This window comes from Amblyomma americanum, chromosome 9 (assembly GCF_052857255.1).
Source record: "Amblyomma americanum isolate KBUSLIRL-KWMA chromosome 9, ASM5285725v1, whole genome shotgun sequence".
Lineage (NCBI taxonomy): Eukaryota > Metazoa > Arthropoda > Arachnida > Ixodida > Ixodidae > Amblyomma > Amblyomma americanum.
In genome coordinates this window covers 131,510,441-131,535,010 of record NC_135505.1, presented here as the reverse complement: position 1 = coordinate 131,535,010, position 24,570 = coordinate 131,510,441, and the positions used below count along the sequence as shown (strand labels likewise).

General features: G+C 47.7%; 4 protein-coding genes across 5 annotated transcripts in view; all 4 read right to left on the bottom strand.

The window, feature by feature from the left end:
- Positions 1-23,161, bottom strand: part of LOC144104386 (TNF receptor-associated factor 3-like) — a 52,294-nt gene extending 29,133 nt beyond the window's left edge. Inside the window, exon 1 of the mRNA XM_077637360.1 lies at positions 22,642-23,161. The gene's annotated coding sequence lies outside the window, so the exon portion shown is untranslated. The remainder of the gene's footprint in view (positions 1-22,641) is intronic.
- LOC144104382 (TNF receptor-associated factor 6-like) overlaps positions 1-24,570 on the bottom strand; it is a 375,592-nt gene that overhangs the window by 213,371 nt on the left and 137,651 nt on the right. The window contains exon 2 of one of the 2 annotated variants that reach the window (XM_077637345.1): positions 17,311-18,630. The exons of the other annotated variant lie outside the window; for it this stretch is intronic. Coding sequence (XP_077493471.1) covers positions 17,533-18,630 — 1,098 coding nt within the window. The 3' untranslated portion in view covers positions 17,311-17,532. Of the gene's footprint in view, positions 1-17,310; positions 18,631-24,570 lie in introns of those variants that run through there. 2 annotated transcript variants of the gene reach the window in all.
- Positions 1-24,570, bottom strand: part of LOC144104385 (TNF receptor-associated factor 3-like) — a 182,492-nt gene that overhangs the window by 38,297 nt on the left and 119,625 nt on the right. The window lies entirely within an intron of this gene.
- LOC144104392 (uncharacterized) lies at positions 125-6,801 on the bottom strand. Its single transcript, XM_077637369.1, has 2 exons — positions 5,795-6,801; positions 125-1,463 (listed from the first exon to the last, which is right to left on the bottom strand). Exons 1-2 carry the CDS (start codon positions 6,077-6,079, stop codon positions 384-386), a joined length of 1,365 nt encoding a protein of 454 aa, XP_077493495.1. The 5' UTR covers positions 6,080-6,801; the 3' UTR covers positions 125-383.

Sequence of the window (24,570 nt, the reverse complement as noted above, 5' to 3'; positions counted from 1 at the left end):
GCAGGTTCTTTCTTTTTGGGCGAAGGGGGGGGGGGGGCGGGAGGGGCAAAAAAGGAAAAAAAATCAGAAACAGATCCAATAAGCGGGTACTGACGCTTTACCAAAGTGTTTCAGAAAAAGGCAACATTCTTTGAAGGAGGGAAATAGCATTTGTTTATTTACTCGTCTTTATTTCACATACTACTGTGGGAGACATCTGATGGTCGGAAAAAAATCAAAATTAGAGGCTATTTTCGTGCTCCGCTGTTAATCGACGCGGCTGAGAAACCTTAACAAGATTGTTTAGAGATGAAATTCTACTGAACGTAAAGAAATGAAGCGTACATGGATGTTCACAGACAGGAAATTCTAAGCGGTGGCCCGTGTCCGCGCTTAAGTCTCATTCAAGGCAGCAGCTCCCAGTTTATCCGAAGCTGGTCATTACGTACGTACCCATCATAGATAAGACCTTCAAGGTTGAAAGCTGCATTATAGCGAACAACGGCCTTATTTGATCTGGTTGGCTTTTGATTACCTGAGTCATATGGATTTGGTTGAACTTCGCGCATAATCTCTCTTCCTCTCGGATGAATTGCGCTCATCCCGATCTTGTGCTGGAATGGCCACTGGACATCGTCGTCCATGTCACCCTTGTGCAGAATGTACTTCACGTACAGCCGTACAGATGCCGAGTGTACCTCGAACCTGACTCCAGGAGACATGCAGTAGCCGCACAGGTACACCCTCTCGCTGTGATACTCAGCCGTGCCTTCCTCCGTCGCCTCCTCTGTAAGTGACTTCACACCTATAATCAAAAACTCGCAGTGCGTCACTTGTAGTAAACTCTCTCTGCGGGCATTGGTCACGTGTTGCAATATTTTTTGCGCGCTTTCCTTCAATTCAGCCTTGACTTGTTCAATGCTAGCTGCAATCTGCGAGAATTCAGCTCGAGTTCCGCCCAATTCATCGTTCAGTTTTTTTTCTAAACTCTTTAGACTTCTCAAACAGGTTTTAACTGTATCGCTGCATGTCGCAAAACATTGTTTTAGTTCGGCGTTGGACGATGTTATTTCTTCGTGGTTCTGTCCTAATAGATACGTTAGTTCTTGACGCAGTGTCTTCTTGAGTGCGTTTATCCCATGGGAGATTTCGCTTAATCGGTCCCCATGGGTGCTCATATCAACCGCCATTGGCCTCAGATATGCTGTGATTTCACCCGCTTGCCTTTCTAATGCTTCTTTGAAAGAAGTCAGCGATGCTGCTTCATTTACTTGAGACACCGGAACTTGGCTTTCGGATTGGAGAGGCGTCGAAGTGTTGCAAGAGGCCGACCGGAGATGCGTGCACACGTCTCTGCAAAGAACGGTGGCCGAGCACCTGGTACAACGGACGGAGTGGTGTTCACATTCCAGCAGGAAATGCTGCGAGATCCCCGAAGCAGCCGTCATATAATTGCAGCCCCTGCCTTCATTCCAGCAGTTGACCTGCAAAGATACAAAATAAGTCACTTGGAGACAGGAGGTAACTATCTGGCGAGGGATCTATTTAAGACCTTCTCTGTGTATAGCCAATAGGAAATGAGTTTCGATATTATCTGCTCCTTTCCGGGAGTGAGAAAAGCGCGGAACGCGAAAAATACTTTTAAAAACAAGCTTTTCTATTTTGTAATGGGCAGTGGAAACCGTCACGACAAAGCCGCCGAGGCGAGCATTGCAAACAATATTCTTTAAAAGGTAAAGCCTCGTTAAATCATTTGTTCTGATATTTTTCCGCTTAATTAGTCGAAAATGTTGTAAGCGCTTCAGTAGAAGCAGACGAAACGACAGGAACGGCATATTCAAACGGCCCGCGCTTCTTGCAACGCTCTCCTCGACGGCCTTGTCGTGACGCTTTGCGCTACCGCAAACAGATGGCGCCACTGCCGCCCTTCATTGAAAAAGCGTCGTCTGCGGGTTTTGGTTGCCGATCTCTACGTAGACTTCAGTAGAGTTAGTTCTTGGGCTAGTTGGTATTGTTGATTGCTAAAGCCATCACAAGTAGTGAAAGTGGCGGGTTACAGGTGTTTTTTAGTGTGAAGACCCATAAACCTGATGCCCCCCTTCGTACAATTGTAAGTGAAAGGGGAACATGGCAAAATCATGTCAGCAGATTCCTTCAAAAAGTGTTGAATGGCCTCAAGATAAATGATCCATTTTTGGCGAGGAGTTCTATGGATGTAATTAATTTCCTAAAGGAGAACCAAGATGTAAGATACGCCTTTTCGGTTGATGTTGACGACCTTTTCTATTCTGTTCCGCATCAAGAACTGTTTGCTGCTGTCAAGGAATGTATTGACGATAACGGTACCGTTCAATTTCAAAATGTGTCGGGGATGAGTGTAGATAACTTTTTAGCGCTTTTAGAATTTTATTTGTGTAGTACGTTTATCGCCTTTGACAAGGAGTTTGATCTGCAAAAGAAGGGGATTTGCATTGGGTCATGCGTCGCCCCGGTTTTATGTGATATTTTTTTAGCATGCATTGATCGCCACTTGAACTATCATTTTAAGCAATCTAAGATTGACTGTGTTCGAAAAGTGTTTCGTTATGTGGATGACTTTTTAATTGTTTTAGACAAGCATTGTGCCATTCCCAATGAGGATACGTTTATGAGTGTACTGCATGACTTCAAAAAGCATGGAAGGGGGCTCACTTTCACGTATGAGCTCCCGGTTGAAAACAGCCTGCAGTTCTTGGATGTGAGATTAAGGTTTATGAATAAGCACGTGTGCTGGTCTTACTTGCCCAGAGCACAAAAAGATCTTTTGCCTTATAGTTCATCCCATTCAAAGATTGTGAAGAGAGGGATCGCAAAACTCTGCTTAGAATCTGCACTCTTAAAATCCTGTGTGCATGATATGCAAGATAGTTTTGAGAACCAATTGGCTAGGCTTGAGGCCGCCGGCTTCCCTGACTCGGTAGTTGTCGCTGTTGCAGAAGCGTTATTGAAGAAGTTGAAGCCCCGAACTCGGAAGGAGGCAATAACACCCCCGCAGGCTAAAGTAAAACCTGCAGTGATGCCCTACGTGCACAAACTATCTCATGGCCTCAAAAAGGTGGCAAACCGGCACAATGTGCCGTTGGTCTTTTCAGCCCCTCGGAAGCTAGGCCAGTTGGCCCGACGCATCACAGGTGATGACAAGAAACCTGGGTGTAAAAAGAGGCACGGGAACCGCTTTGCGGAATGCGCCACAGGCGTTGTGTACGAAATTCCCTTGACGTGTGGCAAGTCCTACATAGGGCAAACGGGGCGCTGCGTCAACGACCGTCTCAGGGAACACGAAAGAGATTCAAGGAATAGGGAAGGTGCTAACCTTGTTGAGCACTGCGCAACTTGCAAAGATTGCACACCGATGTTTTCGGCAGTGAGGATTCTAAGCAGAAGCAAATTAAAAACAACCCGTGAAACGATAGAGGCATACTATATTAAAAAAGCTGGGTCAGAGTGTGTCAGCGATACCTCAGTCATTCTGTATAATACAGAAAAGGCGTTCCTGTCAAAGTTTCTGCGATAAAGATATGATGAGATTGTTTTTCCTATTTTTCTCTTTTTTGGTCCTTTTACGGTGTGCGCCTGCGCTGGTCTGAGAGTATTTAAGCTGTGTGTGTGACTCTGAATAAGCAGTTGTAAGTCAGCGCTGTGTTCGTCCTTGTTCGTCCTTCTTCTTTTCTGTCTTCTGTCTTCTTTTTCCTAGCTAAAAACGTGCCGTTGCGCTGAAGAACTATGAACTTCACTCTACGTAGACGATTATGTTTTCGCATCATGCACGGCTCAACAAAGTAAGTACCGTTGTCAAACTTCCTACGATACAAAAGTTATCATAATACGCGGGCTCTGTGTGCAGTTTCATCGCAAATGAGCCAGCGGTTGAGGCGGGGAAACTTTTGAAAGTCTTCACGATAAAAACGCACAATACTGTATTTAGCTAAGCGGTTCTACACACGGCCCAGCAGTTGGCAGAGTGACACGTATATTTTCCGCCTCGCGGTACTACCTAAGCCAAAGGATCGGCAGTTGACCAAGAATTAGCCTTTTCCCAGAACACTGCGCCCTCTACCATCACATAACTATACCAAGAATGATCAGGTACTGCGTCAAAGTAACCTTAACAGAATTGAAAACTTGTGTTCCACCTGGCAAATGACGCTCAACATATCCAGATGCAAATTCATGCCGGTAACACGAAAGCGCACTAATATCAACTACGCTACGCGTAATTATTGAACTCAACCACGCTTACCGAAGTAGAATCAGATGGTATCTAGGAATCCATATCAACAACAACCTCACCTGACCAGAGCACATCACGAAGGTTGATGCTGACGCATCGAAATCACTCGGTTTTACCAGATGGCAGACTCAGTTTTTCACTTTCTGCACGAGAAATTTATCGCGGCGGTTTCAGGCCGCCACACTAGAAAGGCATGCGAACCGTTAGTCTAAGAAAGGCTCGATCAGTACAAGAAAAGCGAGATACACTGCTTTGCCCATAGGAAAAGGTAGAAACAGGGAGACGTCCGCCGCACGCTAAATACTTTAAACCACATGCTAACCATGGAAACGCCAAATACAGGCGGTAATGAGCGATTATAACTAAGGCTCCGCATTCGGCTATCTTATTAAGTTTGAAACATGGGAAAGTAATGCAAAATCTATCGCCTCTTTTTCTCTCTTCGTGGAAAGGTGTATTCGTAAAAAGGAGATGTTTCGATGAGAGCTCGGTATTGTATGTGTTGCCCGAGGAGACACCGCAGTTATACCGAGCTTTCGCTAGTGGGTATCTGATTCCCAAATTACTCCCCTTTTTGAAGCATGTTGGCACCATTTATCGAATCGGCATTCGATGCACATCCTCGGCTAAAACTAGAATGCCATGCTTCAATGATTATCCAGATTAACGCAGTTTATGCCGAAAAGATCGATACCACCTGGTTCCTTTCGGAGCTCACCATTGTACCACGACTAACGTTTTCAGCACTCGAAAGCACTGGAGGCTGAGGAGGTTTCCTCTCACTATATCTCTCTCTGAGCTGCTTTGTACGACGCAGCAGTTAGCGTAGGGGCAGATATATTTTTCCCGGGGAGAGGATTTCAAATACTTAAGCTGTGGGGGTCCTCTTCATTTTACGAATGTGGTCTATCGGGAGTTTAACGTCCCAAACCGACTCAGGCTACGAGGGAGGCATTAGCAGAGGGCTACGGGAATTTCGATCCCTTGGTGTTCTCTAACATGCACTGACATCGCACAGTACACGGGCCTCTAGAATTTCGCCTCCATCGAAATTCGACCGCCGCGGCCGGGATCGGACACGGGTCTTTCGAGTAAACATCCGAGCGCCATAACCCCTGAGCTACCGCGGAGGCTGTATTTGAATAAAACCAGAAAAATAATTATGGAAACGAGATATAAAACAAAAACAAGAAAAGGAAAAGAAACGAAGAGAACAATATTATAAAGATAAAGAAAATAAAAATGAAAAATCGAGAAAGATAAGAGAGGACAGGGGAAAGGCTTTCGGGCATTTCCACTCTTAAGCCTACAGGTGCAGTAATGTAATATTAGACGGATATCATTGCTATCCAGCCTAATTTCATTACGGCGACAAAAAGGGCGCTGCAGCAATAGGAACATTTTACAGGGTTCTCGATTTGCAGTACGATTTTATACAGTCCTCCGACGGATGTGAAATGCGTAGACATGCGAGAAACACTGTGCAGTAAATCGCAAGGCGCAAACGAAAACAAACAAAAAGAAGCCGCCCATTCTCGTAATTACCTCTCTTCTCAGGAGATCTTCAGCAGTGAAGTCCAACAGAATGACGTCCTCCTTTTCGTAGTGGTTGCCGTCCAGAGGACACTCGTTCAAGCCGCCCTGGCCGCACTGTTCGTAGCAGCACTCGCACAGCACGTGCAAGCAGGGCAGCAACGCGGTCCTCTTGCGCACCAGGCCGCAGGCGCTGCACACCCGGTTGGCTGGAATAGGCTTCAGGAAGGTCAGGGGCCTCCAGTCAAGTTCCGGGGCGAACCCAACCAGCGTGTACTGCCGGCTTGCAGGATCCATAGCTCTCAAGGTAGGTTTGTTCGCTGCTCCGGCCGTTCGTGGAACTGCTTTTCCCACCGCCTAAAAGTGCGTCCTAATCTTGCTGCCGGCGGTCGTCAAGGCCACAGTCGCGACTCCAGGAGCTCACTCACGTCCACGGAGTAAAGACAGACAGGAACGCCCGCGCGGTGCAATGCGTTCGGCTGGCGCGATTTTGCTGCACTAATGTCCAGAGATGGCGCTGGTCCGGCGTTTAGCTTCGCGCTGCACTCTCTCCCTTTTCTCTTGCTGGCTGGCCGAAGGGGCTCTGTGCGGGTGTTGTTTGTGCACGCTTTCTCCTCACCCTATCCTCCTCGCAGAAACAGCTAGCGTGCCTCAATGCTCCCTTCAACCCCACTCCCACACACACACACGACCCCGCTTCGGCCGCTCCTTGAAGGGGGGTGCTTTTCTTTGAAAGGGACAATGTCGCCTCAGCGGGGACGGCCACATGTTTGAAGCTACTTCTCCCCAAACCGGTTGCATGTGCGAGGTTCCACGTCCGCGCGGTCACAGTTTTCTTCGGCCGCAAAACTTGCAAGATGCCCTGTTGCTGCGGGCCAATGAAGCTTGCGATTTTTCCACAATACAACTTGCGCGCTGTCGATAAACATTTCACAGACGGGCAGCAGGTGTTGTTGCTTGAAAGGGAAGGCGAGGGAAAGTTGATGTCCAAGTGGACGGGGCCTGTGACGGTAATGCGGAAGACGGTGCTCGCTTCGATCTCAGCCGCCGGGTTCACCGTGAACGCAGGCAAATGTCGTTTCGCGAGACGAGAAGTCGAATTTTGGGCCATGTGGTTGGGTCGGGGAAGCACAGCGCTAATCCAGAAAAGGTCAGGGCAATAGACGAGATGCCGAGGCCCCAGACAACGAAGGAGCTCAGAAGCTTTCTGGGCTTAGCTAACTATTACCGACAATATGTCCTCGGCTATTCCCGCGTCGTGCTCCCACTGACGAGCTTAACAGGCGGACACCGCAGCGGGTCCCATGGGATGACGAGGCGCAGAAAGCGTTTGATGAGGTGAAAGCTTGCTTGAAGAGCGCATCCTCACTTCATGCGCCTGACCCAAGTCGGGAGTTCGTGCTCGCAACCAATGCTTCGGACTACGCGGTGGGAGCCTGCCTTGCCCAGTGCGATGACGAGGGCCGCGAGCAGCCTATCGCTTTTCTGAGCAAAAAGCTTAGCCCGGCTCAGACCCGCTGGGCGACTATCGAGAAGGAGGCTCATGCCATCATTTGGGCGTTAGGGCGACTTGAAGTCTGGTTGTGTGGCGCACAAATTCGGGTCATAACGGACCATAACCCGCTCAAATACTTGACTCTCAGTAGTCCGCACAGCGCCAGGATAACACGCCTGGCACTCGCTCTGCAGAGATTCGATATCCGGGTCGAGCACAAAAAGGGGGAGCAAAACGCCAATGCCGATGCAATGTCGCGACTCGTAGCTGCCAACTAGAGACGTGGGGGAACCCGGGGCCTGAAGTTATGTCATTTATGGAGGTGTGCCCTAAGGCTTTTGCAACGCATATGCTTCGGCAGCGGCAGGGGGTGCTTCTTCGGCTCCGGGCCGCTGCACGTTGGTCAGTTCGGTTCTGTGTGTGCTTCATTCCAAGATGTTATGCAGCACACTTGGTAGGGAGGTGTCGTGCGCGGCTGGCATGGGCACATCCAGAGCGCCAAGTAAACGCGTACGGAAAGCCGCCTGTGTGTGGACAAGAATGCGTACGATGTGATTCATTTTCTTTTTTTGACTCCACATGGAACTAATGAGTCAAGCGGACGGCGCCGGAGGGGAGTGCGGGGTGCTCAGGCGACCCAGCTTAGCCGGGCCCCATTGTTCGCAGCCCCGCTCCGAGAAGCAGCAACGAAGACGCGCTATGCCTTTCATCCCTACCGCGGCGACGCTGCCCAAGGCCATGACCCGGGCGGCGGTCGTTCAGTGTGTGGCTAGGAGGCAGTTTTCGAGATGCGTTCCTCATGCTCACTGTGAATTCTGATCAGCTTCATATGACTGCCAGGCACTTCCTGTGCACGTGGGGGCGTCAAGGAGAATTGGGGAGCGGTGGCGCCTTAAGTGGCCCCTCGGGGACGGCTTTCGAGAATCTGTGCGGTCCTCGCATGCTCTTTAAGCGAGTAAACATGCCGCCTCGCGGGGGACGATGGAGTGATCCGGGAGGGGAATTGTTAGTATTCGTGACAATGACTGTCCCCTCTCCCCAATCTTTGATTGGCCGTGTTTTTCTCTCCTCTGTCTCCTTTTCAATGTGTTTTCCTTTCCCATGTGTTTTATTGGATGAGTGCTTGTGTTCTGACCTAATTGGTTGGTGTCCCCGCTGAGGGTGGGGACTTAGGGATTAAAAGAAGACGTTTTGGTGGGACCGGGGGTTGATTTCGTCTGGTCACTCGGCGGATCAATCAGTATGTACATAGTTGTTCTCCTTGTTGTACCTTCCGTTCTGTCTTAAATATTTTATATGTGATTAAACAGTTTACTTCCTGAAGTTCCTCGAGTAATGTGACTGAGCAAGTTTAGAACCTCAAGACGTCGGCATCCAACAACTTCTACCTTTCCCCTTCGGGCTGACATCAAAGAAGAGAAAGGGGTAAAAGGAACGCAACTGGCCCCCTCATATTCAGAAATTTTGCCCAATCTAATTTCTAACACCTCGGCTCGTTTTTGCTTCCTCTCTTTGTTATATTCCGGGTGCATAATTTTTGGCAGGGGGGGGGGGGGGGGTCATCAGATTTTGTCTGATCTCCCTATCTAGCTCCACCTCTTGCGCGGGACACCTATCCGGTTTTATGCCAACTGTGTTCAGAATGGCTCTTCCTGTCGTCGTGGTGCTAAGTGTCTCAATTTGGGAGGTTCGCATCGCCTCCACCAATTCTGGGCGGGGCATGTAATATGCGGCTGGCGGGCATGCAAGCGAATCGCTCGCGAATCCCGGCTCCGCGGCGCATGCTCCCTCTCTCAAGCGGCGGCGCAGCTCCCGCTCACAATAACCACTTAACTTAAAGTTTCCACAAAATAGTGCACTCGCTGCAGAAAATAAATCGTAATTTAGCGTACGCGGGTCAATGGATTCCGCAGATATGCTACGTTCGTTGTACGAAGGCAGTGGCTGCTCACAAGACACCGATTTTAGCGGAAGGTGAGGCCTGAAATATTGCGTGGTTTTGCATAATTGAACAAAACTCACTAGCTCATCATTCTCTGGTACAACTCTGTTCTGTTAGAGGGCTGTATGTGCTGAATTTACAAAAGAAACGGTAAATTTTTTTCCAAACGGCCCACCGCGTCACATGCACAAAGTGCAACCAAACGGGAGAATAATAATAATAATAATTGGTTTTTGGGGAAAGGAAATGGCGCAGTATCTGTCTCATATATCGTTGGACACCTGAACCGCGCCGTAAGGGAAGGGATAGAGGGAGTGGAAGAAGAAAGGAAGAGGTGCCGTAATGGAGGGCTCCGGAATAAATTCGACCACCTGGGAAATTATTCCAGAGCCCTCCACTACGGCACCTCTTTCTTCCTTTCTTCTTCAAAACCGTAAAAACAAAATGAGGAAAATTGGCTTCCGAGGGAGGGAAATGACAAAGTAATTGTCTCACATCTCGGCAGGCACCTGGACCGCTCCGCAAGTGAACGGATAAAAGAGTGAGTGTGAAAGAAAATGGAGCGCCGTGGTGGCTCAGTGGCTAGGGCGCTCGGCTACTGAGCTAGATTACCCGGGTTCGAACCCGAGCGCGGCGGTCGGGTTTTGATGGAGGCGAGACGCAAAGGCGCCCGTGTGCTGTGCGATGTCAATGAACGTTGAAGATCCCCAGGTGGACGAAATTTTTCCGGAGCCTTCCACTACAGCACCTCTTTATTCCTTTCTTCTTTCACTCCCCCCTTTATCGCTTCCTTTACGGCGCGGTTTAGGTGTCCGGCGAGATGTTAGATACTGCGCCATTTCCTTTCCCAACAATCAACTTTCAGTTGCAAAGTTGTGCCGTAGTGGAGGGCTCCCGAATAACTTCGACCACCTGGGGATCTTTTCTTTAAGCGGCTCTCTTCCAGTGTGCGGAACACACTCAACGTTACAGACTCCAAGCCGCGTCTTGTTTCCGGATATGCCGCAGCTTTCGCTCTGTAACCGGGTTCAGCAGTAGTTAAGCGGCAGCTATTTTTTTTCAAAGCGGCACGTTAAGTTTATGTTTTGAAAGAAAGGGAAAATACGCACCATTTTTTTTCTATTATATACGAAATTGAGCACGGACAACCCAAAGGTCACTCAATGTCGCTAGAGGTCATGGCTCAAGGTCAGCGGTCAAGGGTTCTACACCTTGGGTGGACTGAAGATCCTTGCTTGGACTGAAGATCGTTCAAGGTCGTTGTGCTGCGTACCCGAAGACTGCTTTACCTCGCGTAGTGAAGCTTTTCGCTTCAAAATAAATACAGGGGTTAGCTCTCAAGTGTTGTTCAAGGCAGTAGCTGAAACTTCATCCGCAGCTGATCATCATGGAGGTACCCGTCACGGATGTCATGTGTGAGGATAAAAAGTGCACAAAAATGAATCGGCTGGTTGCTTGATGTGGTTGCCTTTTGGTTGTCGCGGTCATGTGGATCTGGTCTAACTTGCAGCACCCGCTCAGCACCTGCTCCCGGGCGAATGACGCTGAACTTGATCTTGTGATAGAATGGCAACTTGACAACGTCGTCCATGTCACCCTTGTAAAGGGTGTGCTTCACGCTCACAAACAGATTTCCATGGACTTTCGAGATCTGCACTCCAGGAGACATGCAGTAGCCAAGAAGGTACACCTTCTCGCATTCTTACTCAGCACAGACAACCTTCATCGCCTTGTATTGAAGCTGCTTCACCCCTCCCACAAGAAACTATCACATCGTCACTTGTATAACGGTTCCTCTACGCGCATCGGCGACGGGTTGCAATGTTTTTTGAGCGCTTTCTTGCAACTCAGCCCCCACATCTGCAATGCTGGGTGCAATCTGGGAGGGATCTTCTCTAGTTCCGTTCACTTTTTTTCTACACTGACATCAGTTTTCGAACAAGTGTTTACTTTATCGCTGCATGTCGCAGAACATTTTTTCAGTTCAGCGTTAGATGACGCCATTGCCTCGTGGTCTTGTCTTTATAAACAGGTTAGTTCTTGACGCAGTGTCTTCTTTAGTGTGTTTATCTCATGAGAGATTTCGCTTAATCTGTCCCCATGTTTGCCGATGTCAACAGCCATTGAGCTCAGACAAGTTGTGATTTCAGCCGCCTGCCTTTCCGTATGACTTTCAAATGTCCCTTTGAAAGAAGTCAAAGATGCTGCTTCATCCAGGTGAACCTCTGGAACTTGGCTTTCGGATGCGACAGGCGTCGAAGTGTTGCAAGAGGCCGACCGGAGATGCGTGCACACATCTCTGCAAAGAACGTTGGCAGAGCACCTGGGACAACGGACGGAGTGGTGTTCACATTCCAGAAGGAAATGCTGGGAGATCCCTGAAGCAGCCGTCACATACTGACACCCACTAGCTTTCTTTCCAGTAGTTGACCTACGAGGGGACAAAAGAAGTCACTTGGTCACTTCTGAAGATATTGGAAAAGACTCACAACGTTCCCACTGTGAGGTGAATCGGAAATGAGATTGGATTATACCTGCTCGGTGGTGGGCCTTTTATGGCGACGTAATATATTTTATTCTTCGTCCTTGAATTTATTTTGAGAAATTAAACACTGCACGTTAAAGGCCATTAGCACGAACGACCACTTTCTCTATTTGGTGTGTATACTAAACTTGATCAGTACACCTCGCTCGGCGTGTTGGATGTAAATCATAAATAAAGGCATTCAAATGTGAAAAAAATTGCACGTTGTTTTCCTAACGATTCGTAAAACATCTTTAAAAGAAAGGGACGCTAAATGAACTGACACATCGTGTTCAAGCAAGCGACGTAACTGTTAACCGAGCTGCCCAGCAGCAGGTGGGAGACCAGACTTTTCAGTGCGGATGCACTGCTTCATCAGGTCTAGCTGGCTTGCTTAGTTTGTGTGAAGCTTGACCTTGAAGGTGACCTTGGCGAAACCAAGCATAGCAACAGTCCATGCAGAAATAAAAAAAAATGTTCCCGCGACGTGGTTCCAAAGCAGCGGTGGTGTGAACAGATAAGCTTCGCTGGCTACTGCACTGTAGGGTATCATATTATCCCTGCAGCCGATCACACCTCATATTAAAGCACAACACACTCTCCCGCTGTGCAGGGCAATAACTCATCTTCATCGACTTCCATCTGCGGCTCGAACAGATAAAATCAGATCAGATAAGCTTAATCTCGATCAGGGCTAAATCTGAGCCTTATTTCGTTGCCAGACGTGCCGACGACCCGGAGAAGGAAAACCGTGAACCAACAAGGACAAGCAAATGCTATCGCACTTCTACTTGGTTTAGCTACGGGAAGACTTTACCACTTATTTTTTTGTTTGTTGAAATACACGATGGCCGGACCCTGATAGCTTTGGCAACGCTCAAGCACCGAAACTTTGATGGCGTGTCGGAACACTATGGAGAACGAGTTCACAGCGGCGGCTTTAGACGGCCACCGTAGAGCGGCATGCGAACACTGAATCGAAGACGTGCTTTTTCAGTACAAGGAAAGCCAGACGTGTTCATTTGTACAGAGGACGAAGGTAGAAACTGGGAGATGTCGGGCGCGCCAGTGAAACGCAAGGCGCCGCTCTACAAATAATCACATGCTAACCAAGCTGTGCGGGTGGCTAAGCTTAACGAATAGATACAATGGAAGCATGATAAAGTAATACAAAACCTATCTACTAAGAAAAGGAAACTAAAACAAGAACTTAGAAATTGGGTACTGATAAAAAAGCGATGTTTCGCTGAATGATTGTTCTTCTTGAAGCACACTAGCATCATCTCCCAGGTAGACGTTCTAGGCACGGCCTCTGCCAAAGCCTGAATGCTGAGTTTCAACGTTTATAGGAATACCCGCACTTTCCAACGAAAGTTTCACGGACGACTGGTTTGCTTCGGTGCTCACCAATGCAGCTTGCACACCATCTCCATCCCTGCAAAGCAATGGAGGCTGAGAAGATGCCTCTCACCATATTCACATTTGAGCTTTCAAGCAGAAACAATTTGCGCAGAGAGAATCCAATGTTTTCCAAACAGAGATGCTACATAAAATGCGTTGGAGTTGGAATTTATAAACAGATGACAGCCTAATTATTTTACAGATGCAATTCCTATATTAGAAAACACTAAGACGATAAGCGGGCTCTGGAACAAGGGCAATATTTTGCAGGGCTCTTTCTTCCAATTCCACTGCCGTTCTTTCCTCCGCTGGGTGGGAAATGTGCAGACAAGCGACAAGCAACAAGCGAAAAGAAACAAAAAAAGGGGGGAAGGCACCAGAAGATCAAATATTGTCGCCTACCTTTCTCCTAAGCAGGTCGTCAGCAGGGAAGTCCATGAGGGTGACGTCATCCTTCCCGTACCCGCATCCGTCCAGAGGACACTGGTGTGAACCGTTCTGGCCGCACTGTTCGTAGCAGCACTCGCACCGCGCGTGCATGCAGGGAAGCAACGCGGATCCCTAGCGGACCAGCCCGTAGGCGCTGCATACTCGGTTGGCTGGAATAGGCTACAGGAAGGTCGGGGTCCTCCAGTCAAGCTCCGGGGAGAACCCAACAAGCGTGTACTGCGGGCTCGCAGGAGGCATTTACGATGTGCACGGTTGTTTCGCGCTTGGTGCCAAACTGGGAGCGCGTGGCCGCCCTGGTTCGAGCAGCGCTGTCGCCGACAACCGACGAGAATGCGAGGCACAGTGCGCATGCCAGCCGACCTCACTGCGCATGTGCCCTGCTATCGGCGGCCACGCGCTCCCAGTTTCCCTCTAGTGTGAAACGTCCAGTCGGCTGGCTGCGCATGTCGTACGAGGCATTGCCCTTTCCTCCCTGTTAACCCTTGACGCCTGACGTTTAATACATGATGCACAGGCCAAAAATGCAGATAATTGTAATTTCTGCCCTCATATCAACTTGAATTGCTAGCATACTTCAAGTACCGCTCTTCTTCAACTTATCAACGTAAGGCCAAAATATAAGCTTCCGGAGAACCAGGAGGCCCGCGAAAAGATAAATTGGTAAAGTTAGCCCTAATGCGAAATAGTCCGAAATTTGTGGTCGCAATGCTGCATTCACAGATGATAGAGCTGATTTGAATTTTGCACTTGAATTGCGGTATATGCCTCCGTACTAGCATATGGTTTTTTGGTCATGAGACAGCAAGATATATAAATATCAGCTCCAATAATTTAATATGTAATTACTTGGTTTGGCTTTATGGGTGTTTAACATCGCAAAGCATTTCAGGCTATGAGGGACGCCGCAGTGAAGGGCTCCGGAACAATCGACCACCTGGGGTTCTTTAACGTGGTCTGACATCGCACAGTACACGGACCTCTAGAATTTCGCCTCCATCGAAATTCGACAGCTGCGGACGGGATTGAACCCGTGTCTTTCGGGTCAGCAGCCGAGAGGAATAACCACTGAACCACAGCGGCGGGTAATATGTAATTACTGTTTTCTTAGCGAATAAAAAAGTCTTTACATTCACGTTTTAGACTGATGTGAATTAATGAGTCAAGGTCTTCGCGCCGGAAATGTCGCGGAATATTGAAATGTTATGCGTATACAGATATAGGGCAGTTCAGATGTGATGATCATAAGATTAAAATCACCTTTTTTTTAACTGAGGTTTGATCCCTGCTTATGCACGCATACGGGGTGTTTCACGTAACTTGAACCAGGGATTAAGAAAAGTGTTGCACCGGAGGTGGGTGAAATCGCCGATGCATTGCTTCCCATGACCGCACCTTGGGTGTGTTTGTTATTCACTTGAGTTGGAACTGCGCAAAAAGACGGGACAGAAGCAGCGGTTTTCTCCTCTCCCGTGCCGTTGTTCTGCGCTGTTCCTCACAAAAGTATTGCTTCCTGTGGAGTGGCGCTCCTCGGAGTATATTTAAATTCTGGTTAATTACGTAATTTTATACGAAAAGTTTCTTATATTCACTTTAGGGTCAGGCGCTTTTCGTTAACTTTTAGAGGGCGTTACAAAACAAACAACTCAGATTTCTTACTTTTTTCGGAAGCGTGTTTTAAACGAAGGAAACAGGCGCTTTGACCCTGCTCATGTAAATGGCCGCCGCTCAGTTCGCCGAGCTGCGCGATGATAAAAAAAGAAACAAACAGATTTAAAATGCGCGAGTTCACTGCTTTCGCATCCTATTTTGCTTTGTCTGTGCGACAGCTCCTTGATAGCTTCGTCTTGACTAACTGTAGATGGCGTGCCTATCACTTATGGCCGTTCACGACGCGCGCTTTCCATGTTCCCAGAAAATGTGCTGACGCAGGCTGTGATGGCGTCGTTTACCTGACAGGGCCAAGTTGAGTAGTCGAGTCATCGGGTCGAAAGCCGGTTATTGGGTTCATGTAAACGCACGCAGGGCTGGGAGTTGGGGGTCGCGTTCAGTCAACTTCGCTACAAGGGGTAGGTTGACTCAACTCGACGCTGTCTCAATGTTCTTTAGCCATGTCGAGTCGAAGAGTCGGGTTAGTGGGAGGGGAGATGATAAATCTGACCCGCCGCGATGGCTAAGTGCTAGTGTGCCCGGCTACTGAGACGAATTCCCTGGTTCGATCCCGGCCACGGCGGCCGCGTTTCGATGGAGGCGAAAGGCGCCGGTGCGGTGTGTGGTGTCAGTGCACGTTAAAGATCCCCAGGTGGTCGAAATTAGTCCGCAGCCCTCCACTACAGCACCTCTTTCTCTCTTTCATCTTTCACTCGCACCTTCCTCCCTTACCTTACTTCGCGGTTCGCATGTCCACCGAGATATACGAGGCAATTACTGCGCCATTTCATTTGCTGAAAACCGAATGTTCACAAACGAATTTGCACTTTTTGGGTGATAAATGCGAACCTGTGTTTCACTTGCGCCGTCACGCCTCCGAGAGAGCGGAGGCGTGACGGCACCACCGCTGTCTCGGAGGCAAGCACTGCCCTCTCCCATTGGGCTGTTCGGCGCTTGCTGCTGCAGTCGAAACTGCATCGACTCGCTAAATTCAAGTTCATGTAAACAAGAACTCGTCGTGCTGGCGGGGTGGCCTTGCTCAACCCGACTCCCGACTCGGCCCGACGCTATCGGGTGCATGTAAAAAGGAGTTTAGACATGGTGAACGCCCACGCCTCTTTCATTCAATACGTGATTGGCAGCGTTATACTTAGGGTTCGGACTTTTTGGTTTAAACCGAAAAAGGTACGCCGAATTCAATTTTCGAAGTTTGGCTTTAATCGAAGAGTGTCATGACCCATGACATGGACGCCACAGCTATAGCATGCATTACCTATTCAAGAGAATAAATTATTACCTACGCCAGCCAGGGGCGTAGTGATATTGTGGTACCTTTTGATTAAGCAGAGGTGTCGTGCGTTTTGAGGCATTGCTCCACTACCTTACACGCATCTGCATACCGACAGGCTCCAATCCATCCTCGGCAGAGCTGCGCAGATTCCGATATTAAAAAAAAATAAAATGAAGGACACAGTTGAGCACCGCTGTAAGGGCATGACACGGCAGGGTTAATGCCCACATCTCCGGAAATGATCATTCTCTACAGTGTATTCAGACACCACTGGGACTCGTCATACCACTGATGGCGCAGTGGCGCAGAGGTTACGCGATGCGCCACTTCCCTCCGATTGGCAGGTGCTGCTACCAGTCGGGGTTGCGAGAGCAACCTCTCGCGACCAATCGTTAATTTAGCTGAAACCTGCAACGGTCTCTGATGCCGAAGCTGGACAATTTGTTCCTACATCAAAAATTAAATTTTCTTGCGTTAGAACGCGTTTTGCTTTGATTTTTGCTATTACGTAACTCTGAGGTATTTCTATTCACGGTGTAAAAAATCCGCGATTCCCTAATGTTCAACTACATGATAATAAGATTGATAAAATCGCGACCGTGATGTTCTGATGAAAACGAAATGAATATTGAATCTGAGCCTTACATCGCAAATTAAGGTTGCCGTTTTTTTTTTCGAACAAGGAATGAAATAATCAGTAACAGATGCGACAGGCAAGTGCTAACGTTTTACCAAGCTGCTTAAGAAAAACACACTCTCTGCGAGAGCGAAAACAGCATTTCTTGATTTAGTAACTTTTATTTCACATACTGCATTGAGAGTCATATGATCGTCACAAATAAATCAAAATTAGAAGCTATTTTTGTGCTCCGTTGTTAATCGAAGCTGTTCAGCAAAAAACCATCATGCACGTGTTTTTCGATTAATTTCTACTGAAGGTATAGTTAATAGCTAAAAAATTAAGAAATGAAGGGCAGGAAATTCTAAGCGGTGGCCCATGTCAGCGCTCCAGTCTGACTGAAGGCAGCAGTGTAAAATTTATTCGAAGCTGGTCATTATCAACAAACCCATCACGGATGAGATCTTTGAAGTAAAAATATGTAGCAGAGTAAACAGCCTGACGACTTGATGTTGTTGGCTTTTGATTACCTGGGTCATCTGGAGTTGGCCTAAATACCGGCACACGCTCTCCCCTTCCACTCGGATGCATTAAGCTCACCCTGATCTTGTGCTTGAACGGCCATTGGATGTCGTCGTCCATGTCGCCCTTGTGAAGGGTGTACTTGACAAATAGCAGTAAAGATGTCGAGTCACTCATGAACCTGACTCCAGGAGACATGCAGTAGCCGCGTAGGTACACCCTCTCGCTGTCATACTCAGCCCTGCCGTTCTTCAGCGCCTCTTGTTGAAGCGACTTGGCGCCTCTGACAAGAAACTCGCACTGCGTCACTTGTAGTGCGTCACTCTCTCTACGCACACTGGTGACGGGTTGCAATGATTTTTGGTCTCTTTCCTTCAATTCAGTCTTGACTTGTTCAATGCTAGCTGCAATCTGTGACAAGTCAATTCCAGTTGCGCCCACTTTATTGTTCAGTTTATTTTCTACCATTTTTATACGTCTCAAACAAGTGTTAACACTATCGGTGCATGACGCCAAACATTGTTTGACTTCAGCGTTGGATGACGTTATTTCCTCGTGATTCAGTTCTTTTAAAGACGTTAGTTCTTGACGCAGTGTCTCCTTTAGTGTGTTTATGCCATAAGAGATTTCGCTTAATCGGTCCCCATTCGTACTGGTATCAACAGGTATTGGCTTCGGATATGCTGTGATTTCACCCCCCTGCCCTTCGAATGTTCCTCTCAAAGAAGATGCTGCCTCATCGACTTGAGACACCGGAACTTGGCTTTCGGATGCGACAGGCGTCGAAGTGTTGCAAGAGCCCCACCAGAGATGCGTGCACACGTCTCTGCAAAGAACGGTGGCCGAGCACTTCGGACAACGGACGGAGTGGTGTTCGCATTCCAGCAGGAAATGCTGGGAGATCCCTGAAGCTGTGGTCGCGTACTCGCAGCCACTGCCTTCGTTCCAGCAGTTGACCTGAATAGGCACAAAAAGTCACTTGGAGAGTTGCTGTGATTATATGGCGAGGGAGGTACTTCTTACATTCTCTATAGAGTAAGTGTATTGGAAACAGCCACTCGGCTGTGGAGCTTTGACGGCTACGGATATTTTTCATTCTTCGCCCTTGAATTGATTTTCAGAAATTAAACGCTGCTCGTGACAAACATATAGGAAGACAATCACATTTTCAATTTTCTGAGTACAGTGAACATTTATCGTGCGCCTTGCTCAGTTTGTCGTAGGAAAATCATGACCAAGAAATTGGTGTCAAACAGATTAAAAACTGTTTGCCTCACTATTCATTGCAACTTTTTGAAGGTATGAGAGTGGTACTGTGAACTGATAAACCTTGTTCCAGAAAGGCACGTAGCTTATCACCGAGCAGCCCGGAAAACAGGTGGGAGGTCACACTGTATTGTTCAGCGAAAGATACGACGGCCTGCCCCTGATATCTTTGGCTTCGCTGCTGCACAGCATTCCTGAGTGGATCGAGGCGCGGCAGGACGACTTCATAGCGGCTGCTTCAGGCATCCGCGGTAGAATGACATGGGTACTTTGAATGCAAGAGCCGATTTTTCAGTACAACAAAAGCAAGATTCCCTGCTTTGCAAATCGGGCGAAGGTAGACGCAGGAAGACGTCTGCCGCACTTGATTGAAACCCAAGGCTCCGCACTACATTTAATCACATGCTAACAAAGGAAAGGCTAAACGCAGCCAGCTGTGGGAGATAACTAAGGCTACGATTTTAGCTATCTGATTACGTTGGAAACGTGATAAAATAATGGAAAATTTATTGAGTAACTTTCTTCTCGCCGTGGAGAGGTGAACTGGTAAAAAGAGGATGTTTCTCTGAAAGCTCGGTATGGTATGTCTTGGCGGAGTAGAAACAGTAGGTGACGCGAGCTTTAGCTTGTAGACATCTTATTGACAAATTACGCCCCTTTTTGCAGCACGCTAGCACCATCTCTGAGCTTAAAATACGAAGCGCAGCCTCATCCAAAACCGTAGTTCCACGCTTAAATGATTATCGAGATGTCCGAGTTTACGTAGAAAAGTTCGATACCATTAGGTTTCTCTCGGAGCTCACCAATGCACCACGCGTAACATCTCCCTTACTCGCAAGCACTGAATACTGAGGAGAAGTCTTCCTCTTACCAGATCAAGCCTTTTACGGGCAACATATCTCGCAGAACATCTTATGCTTTGTACGGTCCTGCAGTTGGCATAGAGGCATATATATTTTTCCAGCTAAGATACTGCATAGGATGCCTCGGATTGTGAAGTTTTAATCTCTGGGCGGCCTCATTATTTACGTTTATGGTTTACGGGGGTTTCACGTCCAAATCGACTCAGGCTATGATTTACGCAATAGTGCAGGACTGCGGGAATTTCGACCCCCTGGCCTTCATCAACGTGCACTGATATCACACAGCACACGGGCCTCTGGAATTTCGCCTAATTCGAAATTCGACTGCGGCGGCCGGGATCGAACCCGCGTTGCTCTGGCCTGCAGCGCTTTGCCTTAAACTCTCAGCCACAGCGGTGGCTTTATTTTACGGACGCCATTCAGGCCCACCGCATCATTAGGCTGATAAACAGGCTAATCAACAATAGAAATATTTTACAGGGCTCTTTCTTAGCCAATACAGTTTAATTCTCTCTCCCAACGCCTGTGGAATGAGCAGGCATGCGGTAAACACTGTTCGGCAAACCGCAAGGCGCAAACGAAACGAAACAGTAAGAAGGCTATTGCTGTTTACCTCTCTTTTCAGCAGGTCATCGGCAGTGCAGTGGAACAGAGCAACGTCCTCCTTTTCGTAGTGGTTGCCGTCCAGAGGACACTCGTTCAAGCCGTCCTGGCCGCAGTGTTGGAAGCAGCACTCGCACAGCACGTGCATGCAGGGCAGCAACGCGGTCCTTTTGCGCACCAGACCGCAGGCGCTGCATACTCGACTGGCTGGAATAGGCTTCAGGAAGGTCAGGGGCCTCCAGTCGAGCTCCGGGGCGAATCCGACCAGCGTGTACTGCCGGCTCGCGGGAGGCATGTTTCACTGCGTACGTTAGCCGCGCCGATCGCATCAGGAACTGCTTGTTCCGCCCCCTTCAGAGCAAGGTCTTATCTTCTATGCGGCGGTCGTCAAGGCGACAATCGCATGGACTGACTCTCACCTCAAGTGTAGCGGGGCAGCGGAATGCCACAGGTCGAAGTATACCGCCGTTCACTTGCGATGACATGCAGCTATGGCGACTTGAAAAAACTGACTCAACTTCTACGAGAGTTTCGCAAAGGTCACACACTAGGCGGTGCAACGGGCTCACTGGTGTTACCAGGTGAATGGGAAGGGGAGTGGGCAATGTTTTTGAACGTAAGAGAAAAATTTTAGACGTCTCTAATGCATATATGGTTTGCGTTGTTGGTATTTGTGACAGGCGTTCCCGCGACCGCTATGCTAGAATGCCGTAGAGAGGAAATTTATAGAAGGCTGCCATTTCTTCGCAAGCTATCTTTCTTCATGGCCAATTAAACTAATACGTTCTCCGTAATCAGTGCAAGCTGGCCAATAGTAGTTCCATTGGAAAATGAAGACCACCTAGAGTAGCATAAAAAAATTTGGCGTCTTGTAAGACGTGAAAACTACGGAGGGAAAGAACGTGGTATGTGAAGGCAACAAAGTTCCGCGGCAGATACGTTACTATAAAGTTTTAGGCAATACCTCCATGACCAGTTGACTTTTTCGCACGAGAAGACAATTCGTTCAGGTTTCACTGTTATAACTGTTTAAAACTGTTCAAGCTTAAACTCTGTCTTTTGAAGTCTCCGCGAAAGAAAACATGGTATAAAACAGTTGTACGACGACGTGACCATACGACAATGACGATCTGTTCCCTGAGCTTAACATTTGACCTTAACCCTTGACCCTTCTCATTTTATATGAGAGAGTGCTGAAGATATCTAACAGAGCTTTCGTTCGTATAATTAGGTTCAAGCGACTTTCAACCTCAGCAGTTTTTTTTTTTTATCCGCGTGGGGAGGGAAAGCTCAAGCATTCAACTGATATAAAAGCTGAAAAGAGGCTGCGGTAATTTTGGCAAAGTTTTGCTCATTATCATTCTCAGTTGTGCTCACTCTAAAAAAACACGTTAAATGAGTATAAGCGTGATGCTTGCCTTTATTTTTGCTGTTACTTAGCATTGCAGTGTTTTTATTATGGTGTCGACGCAGCCCATATGCATGTATGCAATTAAAACTTGAACTTTGTACTTACATGGCAAATTAAAGGCGGCATTTTTTTTCGGATAGAAAAGAATTGCAGAAACGGACGCAGTAAGGTGTGGCTAACTGTTTCAAGAAGCCCACAACCTTCGCATCAAGAGGGAAAAGAACATTTGTTTATTTAGTTATATGTGCTTTACATGTTGTGGTGGCGGACATCTTAATTAGCGTCAAGAAAAAAAGTAAAGTTTGAAGCTATTTTTTTGCACCGGTGTTGATCGAAGCTGTTGTGACAGAAACCTTCACACCAATGTTTAGAGATACCTAATGCAAAGTTAATCCCTAAATAATTCAAGAAAGAAATGGAGAGTACAAGCGTGTTCAGACACGAAATGGCAAGCGATCGCCCGCTGTCCGCTTTCAAGTGTGACCCAAGACAGCAGCTTCCACTTGATCCGAAGCTGGTTATGATCTACGCAGCCATCATGATTGACATCTGTGAGGCAAGACTAGGATAATAAAACCACTAGTGTTGCTTGATCTTTTTGGCTTTTGATTCTCCAGGCCATATCGATGTGGTTTAACTACCAGGAATTCCTTTGCTCTTCCTCTCGGATGAATTACGCTTATCCTGATCTTGTGCACTAATGACCTGTGAACAATGTAGTCCATGTCAACCTTGTGCAGGGTTTACTTGAAGTCCAGGTACTGCATTCCACAGGGTCTCTTCATCCGCACTCCTGGAGAAATGCAGTAGCCGCGAACGGTAGACCTTCTCGCTGTCATACTCAGCCAAGCTAAACTTCATCGCTCGGTCTTGAAGAGATTTCACGCCGCTTACAAAAAACTCGCACTGAGCCACTTGCACTGCATTCTGTCGACGCACATTGGCGACCAGTTACAAAGTATTTTAGCCTTTTCCTTCAATTCAGCCTTGACTTCTTTAATGTTAGCTGCACTCTGCGACAAGTTGTCTCGAGTGACGCTCAATTTATCGCTTAGTATTCTTTCCACAGATCTCAAAGAAGAGTTAATTGAATCCCTCGACGTCGCAAAACATTCTATGAGCTTAGCGTCCAACGACGCTATTTCTTCACGGTTCTGTCTTGTTGAAAATATTTGCTCTTGGCGCAATGATTCCTTCATCGTGTTTACGCCATGAGAGATTTCGTTTATTGATCTCCATGTTTGTTGATATCAACAGCCGGTGGCCTCAGATAAGCTGTGATTTTGCCTGCCTGCCTTTCGAAGGCTCTTCTGAAAGAAGGCAAAGATGCTGGCCCGTCCACTTGACACGCCGAAAGTTTGGTTTCAGGTGGGAGAGGTGTCGAAGTATTGCGAGAGGCCGACCGGAGATGCGTGCACACGTCTCTGCAAAGAACGGTGGCCGAGCACTTCGGACAACGGACGGAGTGGTGTTCACATGCCAGCTGGAAATGATAGGTTATCCCTGAAGCAGCCGTCGCGTACTCACAGCCACTGTCTTCGTTCCATCACTTTACGTGCATGAAGAGAAAAGACGTCCCTTGGAGACGTGTTGTGAGTATGTTTGCGAGCGACCTACTTTGGCCTTCTCTAGGGTAAGTGAATTCCGGAATTAGATTGGGTTACGCCCGATCGATTGTGGGCCTTATAGAAAGACGGAATGTTTTTCTTACCCTTTGCTTGAATTTATGTTTGAGAAATGAAAGGCTGAACGTGACAGGTATTTCTGAAAATAATAGAGTATTCACTTGCTGTACATATAACGTGCATCGTGCGCTTTGCACAGTATGTTGCATCAAAATCACAAAGAAATACATTCAAGCGCGAAAATCAAGCTAATTACTTGCCTAAGCATTCATTTGACATATTTAAAAAGGTTGGGAATGCAACTGAAAAATGCAACACCGTGTTCGACAAAGGTGCGTAGCTTATCACCGAGCAGCACTGCAACAGGTGGAAAATCACACTCTTCTGTTCGTAAGAAAATACGACGGTCTGAACATGATATCGTTCGTGACGCTGCAGCACCGCATGCGGTGGTGTAATGTGGCGCAGCAGGACGCAGCGGTGGCTTCAGCCAGCGACGCTGGAGCAGCAAGCAAACTTTTAATCTGAGACAGGCTTCATCAGTAGAAGAAAAAGAAGATTTGCAGCTCTGCATATGTGACGAAAGTAGAAACAGCTGGGCTTTGACCACGAGTGACTGAACCGAAGTTCCTCTGCCGTACATTTAATAACTTGCTAACCAATGAAAGACTAAATAAACGCAGCGAGTTACAGCGGAAATAAGACGACGTAATAAAAACTCTATTAACAAAGTTTTTTTTTCTGCGTGAGGAAAGGGAAATCAGTAAAAGAAGTAATGTTTGTCTGCAATCTTATTATGCGCGCATGTGTCTCCTGCCTGGGTATAAACAATATATGCGCTGAGGTTTAACTTCGAGGCATCTGAATTACGTATTACTCCCCTTCTTGAAACACTATGGTGTCAGGTCAACCTTCTTGGCACGGCGTCTGCCAAAGCCAGATTGCTGTTATTAAATGTTAATCGAAATGCCCGCAGTTTATGAGTAAAGCTTCAGGGTCAGCGGCTTTCCTTGGGTGCACACCAATGCTCTGCCCTTAGCACCTCTGTGCTGGAAAGCACTGGAGAGGGAGGAGAAATTTCCTCTCACCATATCAGGGCTTGCAAGTGGAAACATATTTCGATGAGCGG